This window comes from Danio rerio, chromosome 7 (assembly GCF_049306965.1).
Source record: "Danio rerio strain Tuebingen ecotype United States chromosome 7, GRCz12tu, whole genome shotgun sequence".
NCBI lineage: Eukaryota > Metazoa > Chordata > Actinopteri > Cypriniformes > Danionidae > Danio > Danio rerio.
This window is the reverse complement of record NC_133182.1, coordinates 75,359,653-75,381,081: the sequence shown is the minus strand read 5'-3', so window position 1 is coordinate 75,381,081 and position 21,429 is coordinate 75,359,653. Positions and strand designations below refer to the sequence as shown.

Here is a 21,429-nt window from a genome sequence, read left to right as displayed (position 1 = left end):
AACATGAATCGCAAAATACAAAAAACTGCGGATATTTTTTTACAGTGTCGTCCATGTTGACCACAACTTTGTTTGACCAATCCCGAACCCCAGAACGACCCGTAATGAGTGAACTGTGCAAACACAGTGAAGTCATAACCTGAGCAGACACCTGCTGTCTCCGTTACACTCCAAACGGTTAACGTGCGTCTGTCAGTGTGTGTGATCAGTGCTATTTATAACCGTGTGCTATTGAAAGCGGACAGACGAGCAGCCGGTCCTCCCTCTGACACCCTTCACCCCTGCGGTCCAGAGGGTCTCAGTCCCGTCCCACACAGGGAACAAGCACATTCAGCCCTCATCCAGACACAACTGACCCAGCACAGGTATAGTAAACCAGTCTGATGCACGTGATTATCGCATTGCATGAATTTGTGGGTTGTGTGTGCACTGTAAAATAAGTTGCTGGCTTCAATATTTAAGTTGAATCTAGTCAGTTCCACTTACTAACAGTACTTGTGCACTGTCAAAATTGACTACCCTTTGGTTATGTTCGGGGCTGTTTTTGCCCCATTGACTTCCATTGTAACCACATTTTTATGATTGCAAAGACATGACAGCATACAACCTTGTATTCTTGATTGTTGGTGGTTTTCTCTGCTGGGAAGAGGTCAGATTTGTCATTTTTATTGTTGATAATCAGTTGACAGTGATAGCCTGTGCAAAACAGTTTCTGGCATTTACAGTATATGGAATTTCATGGTATAAAACAGCAGATTATAGTGTCTGTGTGCATAAATACACTTACTACTTACTATGTTTAGAGAGCTGAGAGGTTTATTTTGATTTTATAAAGCATATCAAGGTATATGTGCAAAGGTCTTTCTCTCTCTTTCTCTCTCTCAGACATACACAAGCACACACACTGTACTACATATAAAAGCTAGAAACTAAGCTTTTTTTTTGCACTGCAACTGATGATAAACAATGAAAATGACAAGTTTGATCTCTTCCTAACAGGAAAAACCAGCAACAATCATGAATGCAAGAGGTGTCATGGCTTTGCAATCAAAAAACGTGATTATAAAGGAAGTCAATGGGGGCAAAAACAGCCCAGAACATAACAAAAGGGTAGTAAATTTGCCCAGAGTGCATTGTTGAGTTTTTTAAAAATGCCAAAAGCATTTTCCCAAAATATGTGCCAAAAAGAGATTTGTTACCAAAAGTCATTCCATTTGCTGAAACAGAGGACGTCATGCCAGATTAAGAGTCAAAATCACCCACATGCCTAACAGCACACACAGGCTAAGACTCTAAGTTGAAACTAGCATAACAAAAAAACAACTAAACTGAAATGTGACCTTGGAGCACAAAACTTAAGTAAAGTCTTGAGTTGGACACACTCTAAAAATGCTGGGTTACTTTAACCCAGTGTTGGGTCAACTATGGAAACCACCAACTATTGGGTTTAAAAGTGTTATTTAAATTCAGTTGAAAGATTTACGTAACAATTTTAAAACTTTAAAGTTGTCAATATTTGACCCAATGTTGGCTTAAAACAACCCAGCATTTTTAGAGCGCATTTATATTTGTAGGAATAGCCAAAAGCACATTGTATGAGATCCAATAAAGTATTTATTTTGTGCCATCCCAAAGAGGGAAGAAATCACTTTCACGAACGCTCACGCTCAATCTGCCCAGTTGGTGGAATGAACTCCCTAACTGCATCAGAACAGCAGAGTCACTCGCTACTTTCAAGAAACGACTAAAAACTCAACTATTTAGTCTCCACTACACTTCTTAATCTGCAATTGCCTCTCTGAATATCACACTAACTGTACCCCAAAAAAATAAATAAATAAAAAAAAAAAACTAATACTACTAATACTTCCCTTCTTAGACTTTACAGAACTGAAACTTGCCTATAGCACTTATTCATTGTTGCTCTTAGTTGTGTAAATTGTTTCCTTGTCCTCATTTGTAAGTCGCTTTGGATAAAAGCGTCTGCTAAATGACTAAATGTAAATGTAAATGCCATAATTAAAAGAAAATTACATACATTTTGTAAATATTTCACAACAATTATATCAAAGCGTATGGTTTGATAAGTAATATGCACTGCTAAGAACTTAATTTGAGCAATTTTAAAGGTGATTTTCTTTTAAATGTGTATGATTAAAATCTAATATTCATATATTACTGTAACTAGTTTATTTTTGAATAGTTTTAGTGCATTAGAACATTAACACTGGTGGGTGTTCGGTCCAGTCGAACCAGCTTTTCCAGGGTTTCTGCAGGTTTCACCAAGTTAAATTTAAGACTTTTTAAGACTCATAAAGGGCTGAACATTAATGCATTTTTCAAATGGCCCAGATGGAAAAGTTTTATTTGCCTTTTCAAATAAATTGTATTATAATTGAATACATCTTATAATACAATTATATATTAATAACAAAAATATATATATTTTTTAGATATTTCTAAGCAAAATATTTTAAATATTGTATAAATACAAGCAAGCTCCACTTGTATCCACCTAGCAAGCACACAACTTCATAAGACGTTAATATTAGGTTCGATTTAGGTCATGGCGTCCAAAATTCAATGTCTAGCCAGCATCTAAGGATAACGTTATTTTGACGTCCAATAACAACGTCAACTTACGTTGATATTCGGTTGATTTTAGGTTGTGTTGAAAAGTGACCAAAATCCAACATCTGATAGATGTCATAGTGGTAACGTCCACACATTGTCAATGTGTAACATGACATTGATATTTGGTTGATTTTAGGTTGTGTTGAAAAGTGACCAAAATCCAACATCTGAAAGACGTCATAGTGGTAACGTCCACACAACGTCAAGGTGATTAGACATTGATATTTGGTTGATCTTAGGTTGGACGTTGGACATTGACGTTGGCCTGATGTTGGGTTCTGACGTCAACCCAATTTTCATTTCCAAACAAAGTGCAATGTTCCCATGACGTTGGGGTGTGTTCGGGTTAAACGTCAATATGACATTATGTTGATGTGCTGTGCCTGCAGGGCATACACTTTTTTTTCCAACATCATTTTTAAAATAAAAAAAATGATCAAATGTTTTAAACGTTTTAATAAATTTAATAAACTAAATCTATCCACAACAATCTGTTCAGGCTGGTGCCCTCAGCAGTAAATACACGGACCACTTTTAAACAAATGTTATTGTAAGGAAACTAATTAAACCATTTTGGTAAATAGAGTTAAAAACTACCTTTTTTAAAATAAAGTTTTATTGAGATGATTTCTTTAAAATGTGTATGATAAAAATCTAATATTCATAAGTTACGGAAACTAGTTTAGTTTTGAATAGTTTTAGTGCATTAGAACATCAACACTGCTGGGTGTTGGCCAGATTGTGTAGCAATACATGAACAAAGGAAAATTAAGACACGTTTAAAAAAAAAATTAAGACCTACAACACAATATTTCAGTAAATTTAAATACTTTTTAAATACTTTTTTAAGGCCTAAAATTTAGATTTTGAAATTTAAGATATTTTAAGACTTTTTAGGCCCCACTGAAACACTGTTTTCATGTTTTTAATTAGTTTTTTTTATATTTTTAATGATGAATCATTTAGGTGCCAAAGCAAAATTTATAATCTTTTGGCCAGCGGAGAAATTAAAATGGTCGTGCCCGACTGAGTCTGCTTCTCTCAAGGTTTTTTTTTTTTCACTCCTATCAGGTGAAGTTTTTTTCCCTCGCCGCTGTCGCCACTGGCTCGCATGGTTCAGGATTTGTAGAGCTACGCATCTATGAATTTGCTCTTCAGTGTTTGAACTCTCAGTAATGACTTTAAACCTCACTGAACTGAGCTAAACTGAACTGAACTGAACTTAAACACTAAAAACTGAACTACACTGTTCCAGTTACTACGACCATTTATGTGAAGCTGCTTTGACACAATCTACATTGTATAAGCGCTATACAAATAAAGCTGAATTGAATTGGAATTAATATACATTTAAATGTTAATAATTACATTATCTAAAATGTATAATCTAATATTTTTATATAACAGAAACTAGCCCTGTAAAATACCCTGTAAAAATGCAGGGTAATACCAAACAATTCATTCATGTTCTCCCTTAACAAATTTAATTGGAGTAAACATAAAACTATTAAGTTGTCCCCCAAAAAATAAAGAATTGTGTTGATTCAGCTCATTTTAAAATCATAGTTTAAACAAGGAGCAAAATGACTTTTTTTAGGGTCTGGTCAGTAGTGTATGCCAGCTGGACTGGTTTGGTGTGACGTCACATCCTGGGCCGCTCTGTTTTTGTCCTGAATAGTCTGAATGAGACGTATGGATTCTCCGTCTCTGCTGAAGCACACAGAAGCGCCTCTTTGCTCTTACGTCATGTTTAAATGCTGCTGGTTATTTAAAGGGATCTGCTTGTGTCAGCCTTCCAGCAGCTGTACTGTAATAAATGTCACCACTCCACTGTCAGTGTGATCATGAGTGTGTGTTTGCTGTGTTGTGTTGAAGTAAGTGTGAGATTGCGAGGGGCAAATTGGAGATTCGCATTCCCAAACTGTGTGTTTTTTGTTTGTTTTATCCACAGACAGCATGTCTCAGCATAGTCTGATGTCAACACAGGAGAGGAAAATGCAGGCAGCGGCTATTTGTAGAGAGATCCACGCCAACGAAGGTACAAACACTGATTTATTACCATTGAGTTGGGCTAGGCAGAATCTGAATCAGAATCTGAATTTTTTTTTTTTTTTTGCGCAGAATTGTGTACAAAATCAGCAGATTTATGCAGATGATTTGGAGAGTCTTAACACATGAAATTAAAAATAATAACTTTGTAACATTTATTTAAGATTTACAATGCAAATTCAATTAGAAGTCAGTCTCTCATATAATATATCTATTAAAAGACAAAGTCTGACTCGCTGTATTGTACATAAATCGGTAACACTTTACAATAAGGTTCATTAGTTAATGCATTAACTAACATGAACTAATCATGAACAACACATGTACAGCATTTATTAATCATAATTGAACATTTACTAATGCATTATTTACATCCAAGTCCGTGCTTGTTAACATTAGTTAATGCACCATGAGTTAACATGAACTAACAATGAACAACTGTATTTTCATTAACTAACAAGAACAAATACAGTAGTAAATTTATTGTTCATTGTTTGTTCATATTGGTAAATGCATTAATTAACATTAACTAATTAACCCTATTGTAAAGTGTGACCCATAAATCATGTAAACATTTGAATATTATTCAAGAATATTACTGAAATAAAAATAAAACCTGAATAAATAAATAAAATAAATAGACGGACTTAAAAAAATCTACTTATCCAGCATATGTTTTACGCAGCGGATGCCCTTCCGGCTGCAACCCAGTACTGGGAAACACCCATACACTCTCACATTCCCACACTACGGCCAATTTTGTTTACCCAATTCACCCATAGTGCATGTGTTTAGACTGTGGGGGGAGACTGGATTACCCAGAGAAAACCCATGCCAACACGAGGAGAACATGCAAACTCCACACATGCCAACTGACCCAGCCGGGACTTGTACCAGCGACCTTTGTGCTGTGCTAACCACTGAGCCACCGTGCCACCCTTATTTATACACAGTTAAAGTCAGAATTATTAGCCCCCTTTGAAGTTTTTTCTTTTTTTTTATATTTCCTAAATGATTCCTAATGGAAATTTTCACAGTATATCTGATAATATTTTTTCTTCTGGAGAATGTCTTTGTATGTCAGTTTGTATTTTTTTTAAAGCCATTTTAAGGACAAAATTATTAGCCCCTTTAAGCTATTGTTTTCAATAGTCTACAGAAAAAACCGTGGTGTAAAGTAATACTCAAATGACTGTAATCGAGTAGTTTTTCTCAGGAATTGTAATTTACTAAGTAGTTTTATAAATATGTACTTTTGCTCTTCCTTGAGTACATTTTCAGTGCAGTATCAGTACTTTTACTCCACTACCTTCCTTAAACCTGCGGTCACTACTTTATCTTTTCCTGTTTATGGGGATAAGAAAAATCAGTCCTGTGATTCCTGTACAATCAAATCACACATAGAAGGTAAATCGCCTCATAACGAACTACCTCAAGACATGGGCGATTTATAATTGCAGCAAACTGTTTGGAAGCATTAAAAGTGTCCAAGAAGATGTCCAACATTTTTACACACATTGACCCAGTGCCTGTTTAGATGCAGGTCACTGATGAGAAGATGATGGATGTGCACAGTATGATGACCGAAATGGCCTTAAACACCCAGCAGGCACAAGATGTGAACATGACGTTAGAATGACGTTGTACCCCAATGTACTCCACTTTCATTTTATTTGGAAATGAAAATCATATTGACGTCAGAACTCAAAGTCAGGACAACGTCCAACCTAAAACCAACCAAATATCACCGTCTATTGATGTTACAGCTTGATGTTGTGGGGACGTTACCAGTATGACATCTATGAGACGTTGGATTTTGGTTGCCATACCTGACAAATAAATGTCAGTATTTGATGTCAATATGACGTTGGTTTAAGATGTTGGCTCCATGTTGGATTTTGGTCACTGTCTAACACAACCTAATATTCCAGTCAACCAAATATTTGTCGTTTGATGTTGTTATTGGACGTTAAACTAACGTTGTCTTTAGACGCTGGCTAGATATTGAATTGTGGTCACCTGACATCGCTATCTAAATCTAACCTGATGTTAATGTCTTATGACGTTGTGTGTCCGCTGGGCAATAACTAGATGCACTACAGAATGTTACGTTTACACACACATGCACAAATTACATGTAAATGCATCAACTTTTTACATACCCACTACTCACTACTCTTGAGTACTTTTGAAAGCTGTACTTTTTACTCATACTTTGAGTAAAATTTACAACAGATACTTTTACTCTACTTTTATCACATTTTTAGTCAAGTAATGGTACTTTTACTTGAGTATGATTTTTCTCTTTCCACCACTGACACCATCGTTATACAATAACTTACCTAATTACCCTAACCTGCCTAGTTAACCTAATTAACCTAGTAAATCTTTAAATGTCTTGAAAAATATCTAGTCAAATATTATTTACTGTCATCATGGCTAAGACCAAATAAATCAGAGTTATTAAAACTATTATGTGCAGAAATGTGTTGAAGAAGTCTTCTCTCCGTAGAGAGAGAGAAAGTTTGTTTTGAAGTGTATTTCGGGAGTGGACTGCAAGACGATGCTGGACAGCTGTAAGAACATTCCTGCCGGATTCATTTTCATCCTTTGATGTTCCTGAAGAGCCCCGAGTGACCCTCAGTAATAACTCAATCTGATATCAGCGGGAAAACTACACTAAGGGAGTACTCACACTATGCTATCTGTACCGTGCCCAGGCCCGTTTCCTGGATCGTTTGAGAAGTGTGAGTGCGCTGAATCACACTCAGGCACGGTTCACTTAGCCGGCCCTGGCCCGGTTGGAAGAGGTGCGCCTGAGCCCGGTTCACTTGGGCTTTGTGTGAGTGCAAAACGCGCCAAAGCCCGAAACTGAAAGCGAGACGTGACTTTTTCATATGGATTTATTAATCATTACTGTTCAATGAACGCAAACTGACGTAGTTTATTGAAAACGCAAACCCCTCACTGCATGACAGCTGCACCTTCAGCAAACCTCCTAATTCCTGTATCACGAGGACTTTATGGTTGTTTATGAGCGCCAAAAGTGGCTGATTTGTTCGGCGAAATATTTGACTGCGTGTCACCGCATCCCTAACGACTAAAGCGATATAACTAGAGAAATCTCCACTGTGCTGAGTGAGAGCGCTTACTGGACAGCGCGGCATTGATGAAGTAAGCGTGCCCAAGCCCGAATGTAATGTGAATACATGCGGGCCGTCGGGGGAGGCGGGAGGGGGGACAAGCGTGCTTTGGAGCAGTTCAAGGCAACTGTGTTCACACCAGACGCGGAACGCGCGGATAAATCGCGCTATTCGCTCGTAAATAGCCGCGTGAACATTTGAGTTTACCCGCTTCATTCGCGCGTCAAACCCCGCTTCATTCGCGTGTCAAATTCACTTCAGAACAGACGCAGATTCACGTAACAGGCAGGGCTTCTGTCTGCCCGAAGACTCTAGCTTCATAGCTAAATGGCTAACATGGATTTTATGAAGAAAATAACAGTGTTTATGTGCTTTATGAAGACTGAAAAACAGCGTCGATACGTTTAGGGTCGTGTCTGAGTCCACTACATCCTTTCAGAGGTGCATCCAGCTCTGTGAGCTCATAAACTCCTCCAGAAACTGAGCCTGGATGACGGAGGCTTTCAGCGGTGCTTCTGACTGAGCCAAGCCGAGATTGATGAACTGTTGTCGGTGAGGCTGGAGGATTTCCCTCGGAACACCGACAACAGGTTCTACGTCACAATCACGCCCCCACAAGAGCAAGCTTCTGATTGTTTAACGTGGCGCGAATGTACGCTGAAGCTTATATTTTCGAATTCGAGAGATTCGTGTGAAACGCTCGTTAAGCGCGTCAAACGTGCAAAACGCTCAATTCGCCCCGCGCCATTCGCACAATTTGCATCATTCGCGCCGCGCCATTTGCGCGTATCGCGCCGCAGGGTGTCTATTCGCGTGTTTGCATTGACTTAACATGTAAATCACTCGCGCGCGTGCCGCGTCTGGTGTGAACGCAGCATAGTGTGAGTACAGCCTAAACTGTTCTTGCGATGATCATTAAAACTAGAATGTGAGTAAATCATACGTAAACTAGCCTAGTTCGATCAAATTTTACACGGAAGTGATTAAATTATTGATTTACACGTGAATCATATTGTTTGCTGGTGTCGGTTCCTTCAGTTTTTGGCAGGAGCAGCAATTCAAAGGCGACCGCTTGTTTTATGACCACCCGCATATCCAGTTATGTTCAGGGTTGCCAGATATTTGCAACAAAACTAGCTAAAAGTCAAACTAGCTCACTATAAACTCAAAATGTGAGACATCCATTTGTAAAATACATATGGGTTCTTTTTGAAAATCACTGTTTGTTGTTAATTATGCTTGGTAATCTTAAAGGGATAGTTCATTTATTTTCTTTTGGCTTAGTCTCTGATTTATCAGAGGTCGCCACAGTGGAATGAACCGCCAATTATTCCAGCATATGTTTTATGCAGCGGATGGCCTTCCAGCTTTAACCCAGCACTGGTGGTTAGCACTGTGGCCTCACCGCAAAAAGGTCACTGGTACGAGTCCCAGCTGGGCCAGTTAGCGTTTCTGTGTGGAGTTTGCATGTTCTCCCCACATTCGCTTGGGTTTCCTCTGGGTGCTCCGGTTTCCCCCACAGTCCAAAGACAAGTGTTATAGGTGAATTGAATAAACTGTATTGGCCGTAGTGTATGTGTGTGAATGAGTGTGTATGGGTGTTTCCTAGTATTGGGTTAAGGATAAGTTAGCGGTTCATTCAGCTGTGGTAACCCCTGATTATTAAAGGGACTAAGCCAAAGGAAAATGCATGAACAAATTATTTTTGAGAATGATCTAATGGCAACTCAGCTGCCAAGGTGTACTTAGAGGGTTGAGTATGGTGTAGCTGTATTGTTTTGTCTTTCAGCTTTTAATTTTCCATTTTCATCCCAAGCAGAGATGGATCTGGGTAAGAAAGTCAGCGCACCAAAGGAGATCATGTTGGAGGAGCTTTCCCTGGCCTCAAACAGGGGCTCACGTCTCTTCAAGATGCGTCAGAAGCGCTCAGAGAAATACACATTTGAGAGTATTCAGAATGAAGTCAACGTACAGCACAGTGTAAGTGTCATTTGCCACATTGCATTAATTCTCAACATGGGGTCCGGGACCCACATAGAGGGCTTCAGCAGTCTTCCAGTGGAGCCAAGATATGTAGGTGTTAATAATATCTCTTAAGGGGACGTTCATTCATTTATTCATTTTCCTTTGGCAAAGTCCCTTATTTGACAGGGGTCACCACAGCGTAATGAACCGGCAACTCTGCCCTTACAACCGCAACCCAGTACTTGGAAACACCCATACACACTCTTGCACTACGGCCAATTGTGTTTATTGTGAAGAGAACATGCAAACTCCATACTGAAATGCTAACTGGCCCAGCTGGGACTCGAATCAGCGACCTTTTTGCTGTGAGGTGATAGTGCCAGCCACTAAGCCACTGTGCCACCCCAACCTTTGTTCACAACTTTTCACTAAGCTAATATAGATGTAGAATATAGAAGGTGTGGCCAAATATGCATATGGTTATATACATTAATATTCAAGTAAGCCCAATGCTGTGACCATGCCATTTTTTTTTTTCTCAGACTGATGCTGTTTTTCCTGGTCCATGTGCTGAGATGACAAACATTTTAAGTGATGAAAACTGTCTTGGAGTTGATCAGGCACCAAATCCACTTAATCCTGACAACATCGCTCCAGGTTAGTCCACAGCCATCTCTTAAAGAGCATGCGATACTGTAATTATATTGCATTGATGGGAATTTGTTTATTAACTGCAGAAATGTAGGATGATTTCAAACTCTCCTTTACAATTCTGATGCAGATTTATACTAATCCAGTGGTGTGGCATGGCGCAATTTGACCTCTATTTGCTCAATGCAATGTTCAAGCTTAACACAATTTATTATGCATATAATAATAAGTGGTGCTACAAATAAACATTTCATAAATCCTCTCTTTCCTCGTACCTATGGTTTTCAAAAATTTTTTGGAAGAAGTTTTGATAATAACGCAATAATAATAATAATAATAATAATAATAATAATAATAATAATAATTATTATTATTATTATTATTATTATTATTATTATTATTATTATTATTATTATTATTATTATTATTATTGTAGTATTATTATTATTTTGCTATTGTTTAATATTGGTATTATTATTTCATAATAATTATAATAATTATTAATATTTCTATTATTATTATTATTTTATTATTATTATTTTATTTATTATTATTTTATTTGTATTATTATTTTACTATTATTTATTATTATTTATTATTATTATTTTATTATAATTATTATTTTACTATTATTTATTATTATTATAGTATTATATTATTATTATTATTATTATTATTATTATTATTATTGCTTATTAATATTATTATTATTTTATTATTATTATCATTATTATTATTATTGAATTAATATGATTTATTATTATTATCATTATTTTATTTTTTTTATTTTATTATCATTATGCATTTTTTTATTTTTATTATTACTTATATTGGCGATGCAGTGGCGCAGTGGGTAGTGCTGTCCCCTCACAGCAAGGTCACTGGTTCGAGCCTCAGCTGGATCAGTTGGCGTTTCTGTGTGGAGTTTGCATGTTCTCCCTGCGTTCGTGTGGGTTTCCTCTGGGTGCTCCGGTTTCCCCCACATTTTAAAAACATGCGGTACAGGTGAATTAGGCTAAATTGTCCGTAGTGTAAGTGAATGAGTGTGTATGGTTGTCCCAGAGATGGGTTGCAGCTGGAAGGTCATCTGCTGCATAAAACATATGCTGGACAAGTTGGCAGTCCATTCCACTGTGGAGACCCCAGATTAATAAAGGGACTAAGCCGAAAAGAAAATAATTGAATGAATTAAAGAGCCATCTTTATTTCTTCTTTCATTTGCAAAATTTTTATATAAAGACATACAGTTGAAATCAGAATTATTAGCCCTGCTGAATTATTACCACCTGTATAATTTCTGTTTAATGGAAACAAAATATTTCCAACATATTTCTAAACATAATGGTTTTAATAACTCATCTCTAATAACTGATTTATTTTATCTTTGCCATAATGATAGTATATAATATTTGACTAGATATTTTTCAAGACACTTCTATACAGCTTAAAGTGACATTTAAAGGCTTAACTAGGTTAATTAGGTTAACTAGGCAGGTTAGGGTAACTAGGCTTTTTAAAAATTAATAACTGCTTTTATTCTAGCCAAAATAAAACAAATAAGACTTTCTCCAGAAGAAAAAAATATTATCAGACATACTGTGAAAATTTCCTTGCTCTGTTAAACATCATTTGGGAAATATTTGAAAAAAAAAAACCGCACAGGAGAGCGAATCACTGCAACTTCAACTGTATATTGTGTGGCATTTTAGCCTGTTGTTTGAGTCAAATTTTGTTTACTTCTTCTCCTGCATCTGCTCATGTGTAATATCTGTGTGAACGGTGACCATCGAGTCCCAACAGGAAGTTAGTTAATTGTTTCCTGTGTCCTTTTAGTGTCCACAATTACATCTTAAACAGATCCTATCCTTGTAACTCCCATGGGCTGATTCAGCATTCCTACACTGAAAGATGAACACAGATTTACTGTACACGCTGCTATTTTAGTGACTTTGAGGCTTCCTTTAGAGAGGGAGGAGATGATATGAAAACCAGAGGAGGAATTTTTGGTGATAAATAAACAAGATTCAAATCAGATAAAGTTTTACAACATGAGAGAGAGAGATAGCAGCCGCTGGTGACACGCTATGTAGCAATTATTTATTTATTTATTTTTGTTTTATTAAGATGTGTTGTTTTATATGTTATCATGTTATGTTATTTTATTTTTATTTTGGGGAAATATAGTATATCTTATTATGCATTTACTGATAGATTAGTTAATATAATATTATTTGCAACTAATATTTTATTCAATTTATTATTTTTTATTTTATTTTATAGCTTTGCAAGTAAATTCGTTTAATTAATTTTTTTTTCTTTTTTTCATTTTATATTTAATTCTTACATTTTTGTTTGATTTTTTTTTTTTTTTTTAATGTACTTTATTTTATTTTATTCCTTAGCATTTTATTTTGTTTTACTTATTTTGTTTTATTTTTCATTTCATTTTATTTTTTATTTTATATAAAAAAGGTTTTTTATTTTTATTACAATTTTTATTTGCATTTTATTTCGTTTTATTTTGTTTTATTTATTTTCTTTATTTAATTTTTTTTGTTTTTATTTATATTTTTATTTTATTTTAGATTTTAATATATATATATTTTATTTTTTATTTTATTTAATTAAATTTTATTTATTTTGTTTTATTTTTTCATTTCAATTCATATAAAATGTTTTATAATTTTTATTTAATTCAATACATTTATTTACTTATTTGCATTTTGCTTTGTATTTTTCATTTTTTTCTTTGATATTTTTTATTTATATTTATATTTTTTATTGCATTACATTTAATTTTTCAATTTCATTTCTTTTTATATTTTATATTTTGTTTTATATTTTATTTATATTTCATTTTATACAAAAAAAATTCATATTGTTTATTTATCTGCATTTTATTTTGTAATATTTTATTTTATTTTATTTTATTTTATTTTATTTCATTTTATTTTAATTGCATTGCATTGCATTGAATTGCATTGCTTTGCATAGCCGAAGATATAGTATCTTAATAAAATCTAAATTTGTAACTTGATTTGGCTTTTGGTCACTTAAATGCATTACAAAAAGTTATTAAAATCTCAAATATTTTAATTATTTTTAAACAGCAAAACACTTCTGTTTCTGTAGTAAACAAACAGAAACTCCCCCCTAATGAGAAATGTTTCATAGCTCAGTCACTCTGCCTCATAAAAACAGTCCCCCTGAATCCCCCCTGCTGTTATCATGCTTTCTCTGTGGCCTGCTGATCTGCCCATTGCTAAAACTCCAGCATTTCCTTCATGCCGATAAACTCAGGAAGGAGATTGTCCACAGCGTGAGCCTGATATGTGACAGAACACCCACATTACGTAACGCTTGTTTTTGGGCTGCCAGTGAACATCGGTTTGAGGGATACTCATTCTGAAGGGTCCCTGCATCCCTCCACAGCGTGTTTAGGACATTATGAAACCTTTTACTGTAGATTAAATGATAAACTAGCTGATATGCTACTGTAGCGATGGCTAACAGAGGGTGCTAGCAGTCATTTTAGAGTAATGTGAACACTTATAATGGGTTTCCTCTTTAGTCATGTCACTTCGCTTATGTCAATGCGCTGTGGAAACCTAACTAGTCAAAATGTTGTTGGTACTTCAATCACCTCAGGTTGTTTTCCATGTGTTTGATAGGTTACGGTGGTCCCTTGAAGGATGTTCCAGCAGAGAAGTTCAACTGTACAGCTATGCCCAAATCCTACCAGTCTCCTTGGGAGCAGGCCCTCACCAGTGACCCTGCCCTGGCCCAAACACTGCTGGCCCGCGTCCCTGAACCTGAGAGCAAACAGCAGATCCCACAGTACAAGAGCTTCAACAGGTCTGCTGGTTTTGGAGGCTTTTATTACCAATAATTTTTAAAGCAGCATAAATGAGAGTGTAAATTACAATGCAGAATTTTGCCAAATTATTTATTTTAATTTATTAAAAATTCGTTTGAAGATACTTGACATTTTTTATTTATTTATTTTAAAAAAAAATTTATTTTAAAATTTAATTTATTATTTTTTTATTTAACTACATTTTTTAATTTTATTTTAATTGTTTATTTTATTTATTTTTTATTTATTTATTTTATTTATTTAATGTTTTATTTTATTTTTTCCTTTAATTTTTATATTTTTTATTGTATTATATTATTTTATTGTACTTTAGTTTATTTATTTTATTGTATTGCTTTGCATTTTATTTTCCTTTATTTAATTTATTTTGTTTAGTTTTTTTCATTTGATTTTATATAAAAAATTTTAGTTTTTAATTTACTTTAATGTATTTGCAGTTTTTTGTATTATTTTATTTCTTTTCTTTATTATATGTTTTTATTTTATTATTTTTTTATTTAATTTAATTTATTTTATTTTTTAATATAACTTCATTATTTTAATTTAATTTAATAAATTTTTATTTTTTGTGTTATTATTCTTTTTATATTTTAATATTTTTATTTATATTTTATTTTTGATTTTATTTTATTGTACTTTATTTTATCGTGCTTTGTATTGTATTTATTTATTTTTTGTTTCTTGATTTTATTTTATATAAAAATGTTTTAGTTTTTAATTTAATTTATTTACAGTTTATTTTGTATTATTTTATATCTTTTTTTTTTTCTTTGCATTCTTTTAAAAATATATTTATTTTGTTTTATTTTATTTGTTGTTACATGGGCCAAGTTAATGCAATCAATGAATCGTCAATAGTGAAGACGGGGGAGGTGAGGAAGGGGATGGGTTTTTGGGGGTTTGGGGGATGTTGATGTTGGTGATCAACATCGGGGGTTACATTGCCAGGGCCCTATGCACTCTGTACCCCTTTCACCCCCCACTAGCAACCCTTATTTTTTTTTATTTTGTATTCATTTTTGTATTTTACTATAATTTATTTTTGTTATTTTTCTGTATTTTTTTTTACTTTATTTCAATTAATTTATTTTTATTTATTTGAATTTGTTATTTTATTTCATTTATTTTATTTATTTATTTATTATTTTATTTTATGTGAATGTTTTAATTTAATTTAGTTTAGTTTTATTTTATGTCAAAATATTGAAATTGTTAATTTACTCTTATTTTTTACAGTGAAGTGGAGAAAAACACCTAAAATGTTGTTCTGTATATTTATGCAGCATTTAAATGCTTTAAATTTCTTTCTGTGTTAAACCTTAAGCTCTAATAAATGTCTCTCCTGTATTTAAAGGGTGGCAATTCCATTCGGCGGCTTCGGCAAGGCTCCCAAAGTCCCTGTTAAAGCTGTAGATTCGGATCCAGAACTCGTCGTTCCTCGTCCCGCAGCTGAAGTCCCTGCTATTGTCAAACGACCCACCTTCAACAGGACGGCCTCAGGATGGGTCACCGACAGCGCCCCTCTGACCTTTCCCAGCATCCCTCTGGAGCCCATTTCATCCATGTCTTCCACATTCATCCCCGAGTCTGATGACCTCTGAACCTCAACCTTGTTTACATGAGCTTGTCTCTTGTTCATTACCATGGGGGAATATTTTTTAATGTCTTTGCAAGAAGACTTAATGATCAAAAAAGATTTATTATTAATAACAAAAACTTTTTCCTTTGGTTGAAGCCACAAAATGATGATAAAACATCTGGCTGGTAGTGTAAAGCAGAGGTGTACACTGTATAATGGAGTAAATTTAGCATGAGAAACAAAGTAAGTAAAGCTTATATGGGATATATGTGACTGATTTCTGTTTTAGAAATGTCCATCTGAACCAGTTCACAAAGCTGAAGGAGAGCTTTAGAAAGAGTTTGTTCATATAGACCTGTAAATATGTATTTATGAAGGGCTGTGACATCGATTTATTTAAATTATTGAATAAAGAAAACATTCACTGAACTTGTGTTTCCGTTTGAGTATTTTTAATTTACATTTAATAAATTACACTCAAAATACTTTTCTTTATAAGTTCATGCTCTAAAATTAGTTACAAATGTTTTTTGATTCTCTGATTTTTTTGTTTGTTTGTTTTGAAGCAAATTAAATAAATAAATAAATAAATAAATAAATCTATTTCACAATCATTTAAATAATTAACTTCCTTATAGCTTGGATGGTTTTAAATGAATGAATGAATGAATGAATGAATGAATGAACGAATGAACGAATAAATGAATGAATGAATGAATAAATAAATAAATAAATGAATGAATTAATGAATAATTGAATCAATGAATGATTGAATATATAACTAAATGAACAAATGAATGAATGAATAAATTAATTAATTAATAAATGAATGAATGAATGAATGAATAAATGAATAAATGAATGAATGAATGAATGAATGAATGAATGAATGAATGAAAGAACGAAATTAATGAATAAATGATTGAATTATTGACTGAACAAATAATAGAATAAATAAATCTATTTCACAATCATTTAAATAATTAACTTCCTTATAGCTAGGATGGTTTTAAATTAATTAATTTTATTTCACAATTATTTAAATTAGTGTCTTTTTCAAATAGTTTGTATGGTTTTAAATAAGTAAATAAATGAATAAATTAATTAATTTATGATTAAATTAATAAATAAATGAATGACTGATGAATGAAAGAATAAATGAATGAATGAATAAGAAAATGAATTAATTAATGAATACATGAATACATGAATAAATGAATAAATGAATAAATGAATAAATGAATAAATGAATGAATAAATAAATAAACAAATAAACAAATAAATAAAATTAATTATTTAATTAATTAATGAGTGAGTGAATTAATGAAGGAATGAATGAAGGAATGAATGAATATTCATTATGTTGATTGGCTTCCAGCTAACTCTATCAAGCCTCTTCAGCTGCTCCAGAACGCAGCAGCATGAGTGGTCTTTAATGAACCTAAAAGAGCACATGTCACTCCGCTGCTCATCTGTTTGCACTGGCTGCCAGTTGCTGCTCGCATCAAATTCAAAGCTCTGATGTTTGCCTACAAAGAGACTTCTGGCTTTGCTCCTTCTTATCTGCTCTCACCTCTGCAGATCTATGTGCCCTCCAGAAACTGCGTTCTGTGAATGAGCGTCGCCTCGTGGTTTCATCCCAAAGAGGAAAGAAATCACTTTCCCGAACTCTCGCATTCAGTCTGCCCAGTTGGTGGAATGAACTCCCTAACTGCAACAGAACAGCAGAGTCACTCGCTGTTTTCAAGAAACGACTAAAAACTCAACTATTTAGTCTCCACTTTCCTTCCTAATCTGCAATTGCCTCTCTGGATATACCACTAACTGTACTCAAATAATAAAAAAAAATTTACTAATACTTTCTTCCTTAGACTTTACACACCTGAAACTTGTCTACAGCACTTATTCATTGTTGCTCTTATAGTTGTGTAAATTGCTTCCTTGTCCTCATTTGTAAGTCGCTTTGAATAAAAGCGTCTGCTAAATGACTAAATGTAAATGTAAATTTTGAGAATACAATTTTAATGATTTCTTTTAAAAACACATTTACATTGCTAAAATTAGAAATGGATTTGTAGTATGAGTGCTATTTTAAAAGAAAGACAAATGTTAATTAAATATAACACAATTTCATTCCTCTAAAATGTAAAAAGAGATCATATTTTATTTGAGGAATTACACTTTCGCTCCATTAGCGTCCTGTTGGGTGGTTGATATTTAATTCACATTAACAAACCAACATCACATGCTGCCAGCACTGTTGCTGTTTTTAACGATTAACGGTCAATTAACCTCCTGATCCAATGGCTGCTAATAACCAGCCTGCAGTCTAGACACTGAATAATCACACCGGGTGGTCAAATACCATAAGACAGCAGCATGATCATGCGGACACGATGGCACGGTGCATTGTTGATGGGGCTGGGCTGATGAGTGTAACCAAAAATACTTAAAGGTCAAGAGCAGGTTGCTGCAGGACGTGGTAGAAAGGTGTAAGAAAAACAAAATCCATGCTGAGCATTAATGGAAAATACACAAGCCGTGCACCTCGTGTTTTAAGTCATCAGAGTCAGCATTGATCTCTGGCACGATGCCATTACATAAACTGACAGAATGTGATTATGACTCACACACACACACACACACACACACACACACACACACACACACACACACACACACACACACACACACAGAGAGAGAGAGAGAGAGAGAGCAGAGCAGATATTCAGAACTGCATGTAATGTAATTAGAGGTGCTCGCTAAAGTATGCATTACTATTACTACTGCTGATACTTAGGATTAGAGTTTGAACAAACTACTTGAGCTAAATATTAAATATTAAAGGAATGCTCTGCCTATTTTGAAAATAAGTTCATTTTCACTAAACTAGAGTTAAAGAGTTGAGTTTTATCATTTTTTGAATCCATTCAGTCGATCTCCGGGTCTTGCAGGAGCACTTTTTAGCATAGCTTAGCATTGATCATTGAATCGGATTAGACCATTAGCATCTGTAAAGATCTGAAGAAATAACTTGACATAGTTTGAAGGGAATGCTACACTTATTTTGAAAATAGCCTCATTTTACACTCCCCTACAGTTAAAGAGTTTAGTTTTACCATTCTTTATCTATTCAGCTGATCTCTGGGCCTTGCAGGAGCACTTTTAGCTTAGCTTAGCATAGATCATTGAATCGGATTAGACCATTAGCATCTGTAAAGATCTGAACTAATAACTTACCCAAAATATTAAAGGAACCACTAACTTATCCAGCACATGTTTCATGCAGCGGATGCCCTTCCAGCCGCAACCCTTCTCTGGGAAACATCCATACACACCCATTCACACTCATACACTACGGACAATTAAGCCTACCCAATTCACCTGTACCGCATGTCTTTGGACTGTAGGGGAAACCGGAGCACCTGGAGGAAACCTACGCGAACGCAGGGAGAACATGCAAACTCCACAGAAAAACACCAACTGACCCAGTCAGGGGCGGACTGGCCATCTGGCAGACCGGGCACTTTCCCGCTGGGTCGACATACTTTTTGGGCCGGGCTGATCATCGTCTTATGATCTGATCGGCCCATAAAAGACTTAGCAGCCTATCGTTTGACGCTGCTGTGATTTATGACTCTCTGAAAGTAAGATGCTTTTTTTCCCGGACAGACAGACCGGGCTGGGCCATGTGACACTCTGCAGCCCATTGGTTCTTTTCTGTATTGACATTGGGCTGGCCAAGGCCCGGATTGGCTAATCGGGAGGACCGGGAGAATTCCCGGTGGGCCGGTCCGTTTTTTGGCCGCGAGGGCCGGTGTCCCTAGTTCCAGAATCTGTTGCTCTAAGCAGTCACACTTTTTAAATTAATTTATTTATTTACTTGACCACAGTCTTCTTATTCATTAATTTAATACAGCTCTCTGCTCTTTTCATATATAACCAGCCTGCAGGTTCATAATGTTATAAGTCACCCCTCACTATACATCCGTTGTGGCCCAGTGGTTAGCACGTTAGATTACAATGTTGCCGACCCGGGTTTAATCCTCGCCTGAGAAAATTATTATTTTCAATTTTATTGTTGAGACATATAATACTGTTTGGGTTGTTGAACATTTGAAGTTCTAAAGCAGTTGTTTTCTCCAAAAAAAAAAAAAAAAAAAAAAGACGTGATAGTGTAATTAGAAACTGAATTGGAAATGACCTTATTTTAAAATAGTCAGTCGTGAACTGAGGTGGGCCGGTCTGAGGCTTGAAACTCCAGGGCTGAAAAGGAGTCCCACTCCGGCCCTGGGCTGGCCCAATCACAAACTCCTATTTTGGGCTCTGTATGAGCGTGCATTGTCTGTGTGTATTTGTCAAAATAGTCGAGAGTCAGAGAGAAGAAACGGAAGGGAGGCGCAGAGAAATCGCGGGAAATACACCGGCGTTTCATTTAGCGGTTCTGAAAAGTTCTCCTTTCATTCTAGTACACGGCTAAAAACGCAAATCACGTGACCACACACACACTGCCAAGAGCTGCACCCAGTAGTTCAGCAGGTGAGCATAAACCCCAGGTGCTGGAATAGTTGGCAGTTCATTCCACTGCGGCAACCCCTGATAAATAAAGGACTAATGCTAAGAAAAATAAATGAATGAATAGTGTATTTTTAAGAACTCAACAAATATCTTAATGGACAGTATACAGAAATTAAATTGAGATTAAAGTTTGTATTTATTTATTTATTTCATATATACGGCTTTTGTACTTTATAAAATATGAATTGATAAAAAATATTGGACGTGCATAGATAGAGAGCATTTTGATTGAATGTAGTGGGCCGCTCTGACCCAAAATGCCAGGGCCGATTTTTTGCCCCAGTCCAGCCCTGGACCCAGCAATATTCTTTTTTATACAACAGTTCTGTCTGGTTCTCGAATCTAATTGGCTGATAGCCGTGATATATTTAAGTAATATCAGCACCCGTACAGCCTCTTTACCCTTTGTGTATTACTCCGCCCACATACAGCCAGCAAAAAGCAGAGACACTACAGATCTAAAGTTTAAAAGATGCTTGCTCAGCTGTTTAACTGTCAGCTTATGATTTGAATCCAACGTGGAAGAAAGTAGTTCCTCAAACAAAAGGGTTTTTGAGACTCCATGTTTGATTTAGTCCTTATATACACAATTATGCCGTCAAACTGTTGAATAAACGCAATATCACACTCGTAGCAGTGCGATATGGCTGTATATCGGCACTGGTGGGGGCACTGAGGCACTCGGCTTGCAGCCTCCTACCAACGCACGCCTCCCACCAGTGCCGTTATACAGCCATATCGCACTGCTACTCGTGTGGGAGTTTGCATGTTCTCCCTGCGTTCGCGTGGGTGATCTATGAGTGTGTGTGTGTGAATGCGAGTGTGGATGTTTCCCAGAGATGGGTTATGCTGGAAGGGTATGCGCTGCGTAAAAACTTGCCGGATAAGTTGGCGGTTCATTCCGCTGTGGCGACCCCGGATTAATAAAGGGACTAAGCCGACAAGAAAATTAA

At 35.2% G+C, this 21,429-nt stretch overlaps 1 protein-coding gene across 6 annotated transcripts; it reads left to right on the top strand.

Annotated features, from left to right (window-relative positions):
* Nucleotides 1-300: 300 nt before the first annotated feature.
* myoz2a (myozenin 2a) lies at nt 301-16,512 on the top strand. 6 transcript variants are annotated; one of them, XM_073906336.1, is made up of 6 exons: nt 301-365; nt 4,586-4,672; nt 9,646-9,806; nt 10,334-10,448; nt 14,114-14,297; nt 15,674-16,327. In XM_073906336.1, exons 2-6 carry the CDS (start codon nt 4,591-4,593, stop codon nt 15,918-15,920), a joined length of 789 nt encoding a protein of 262 aa, XP_073762437.1. In that variant the 5' UTR covers nt 301-365; nt 4,586-4,590; the 3' UTR covers nt 15,921-16,327.
* Nucleotides 16,513-21,429: the final 4,917 nt, after the last annotated feature.

Excerpts from the sequence above, each read along its gene's own strand:
- myoz2a (XM_017356832.4), top strand. The coding sequence starts at position 4,591 with ATGTCTCAGCATAGTCTGATGTCAACACAGGAGAGGAAAATGCAGGCA. Across the intron at positions 10,449-14,113 it reads TCCTGACAACATCGCTCCAG|GTTACGGTGGTCCCTTGAAG; the intron begins GTTAGTCCACAG and ends TGTGTTTGATAG. Across the intron at positions 14,298-15,673 it reads CAGTACAAGAGCTTCAACAG|GGTGGCAATTCCATTCGGCG; the intron begins GTCTGCTGGTTT and ends CTGTATTTAAAG.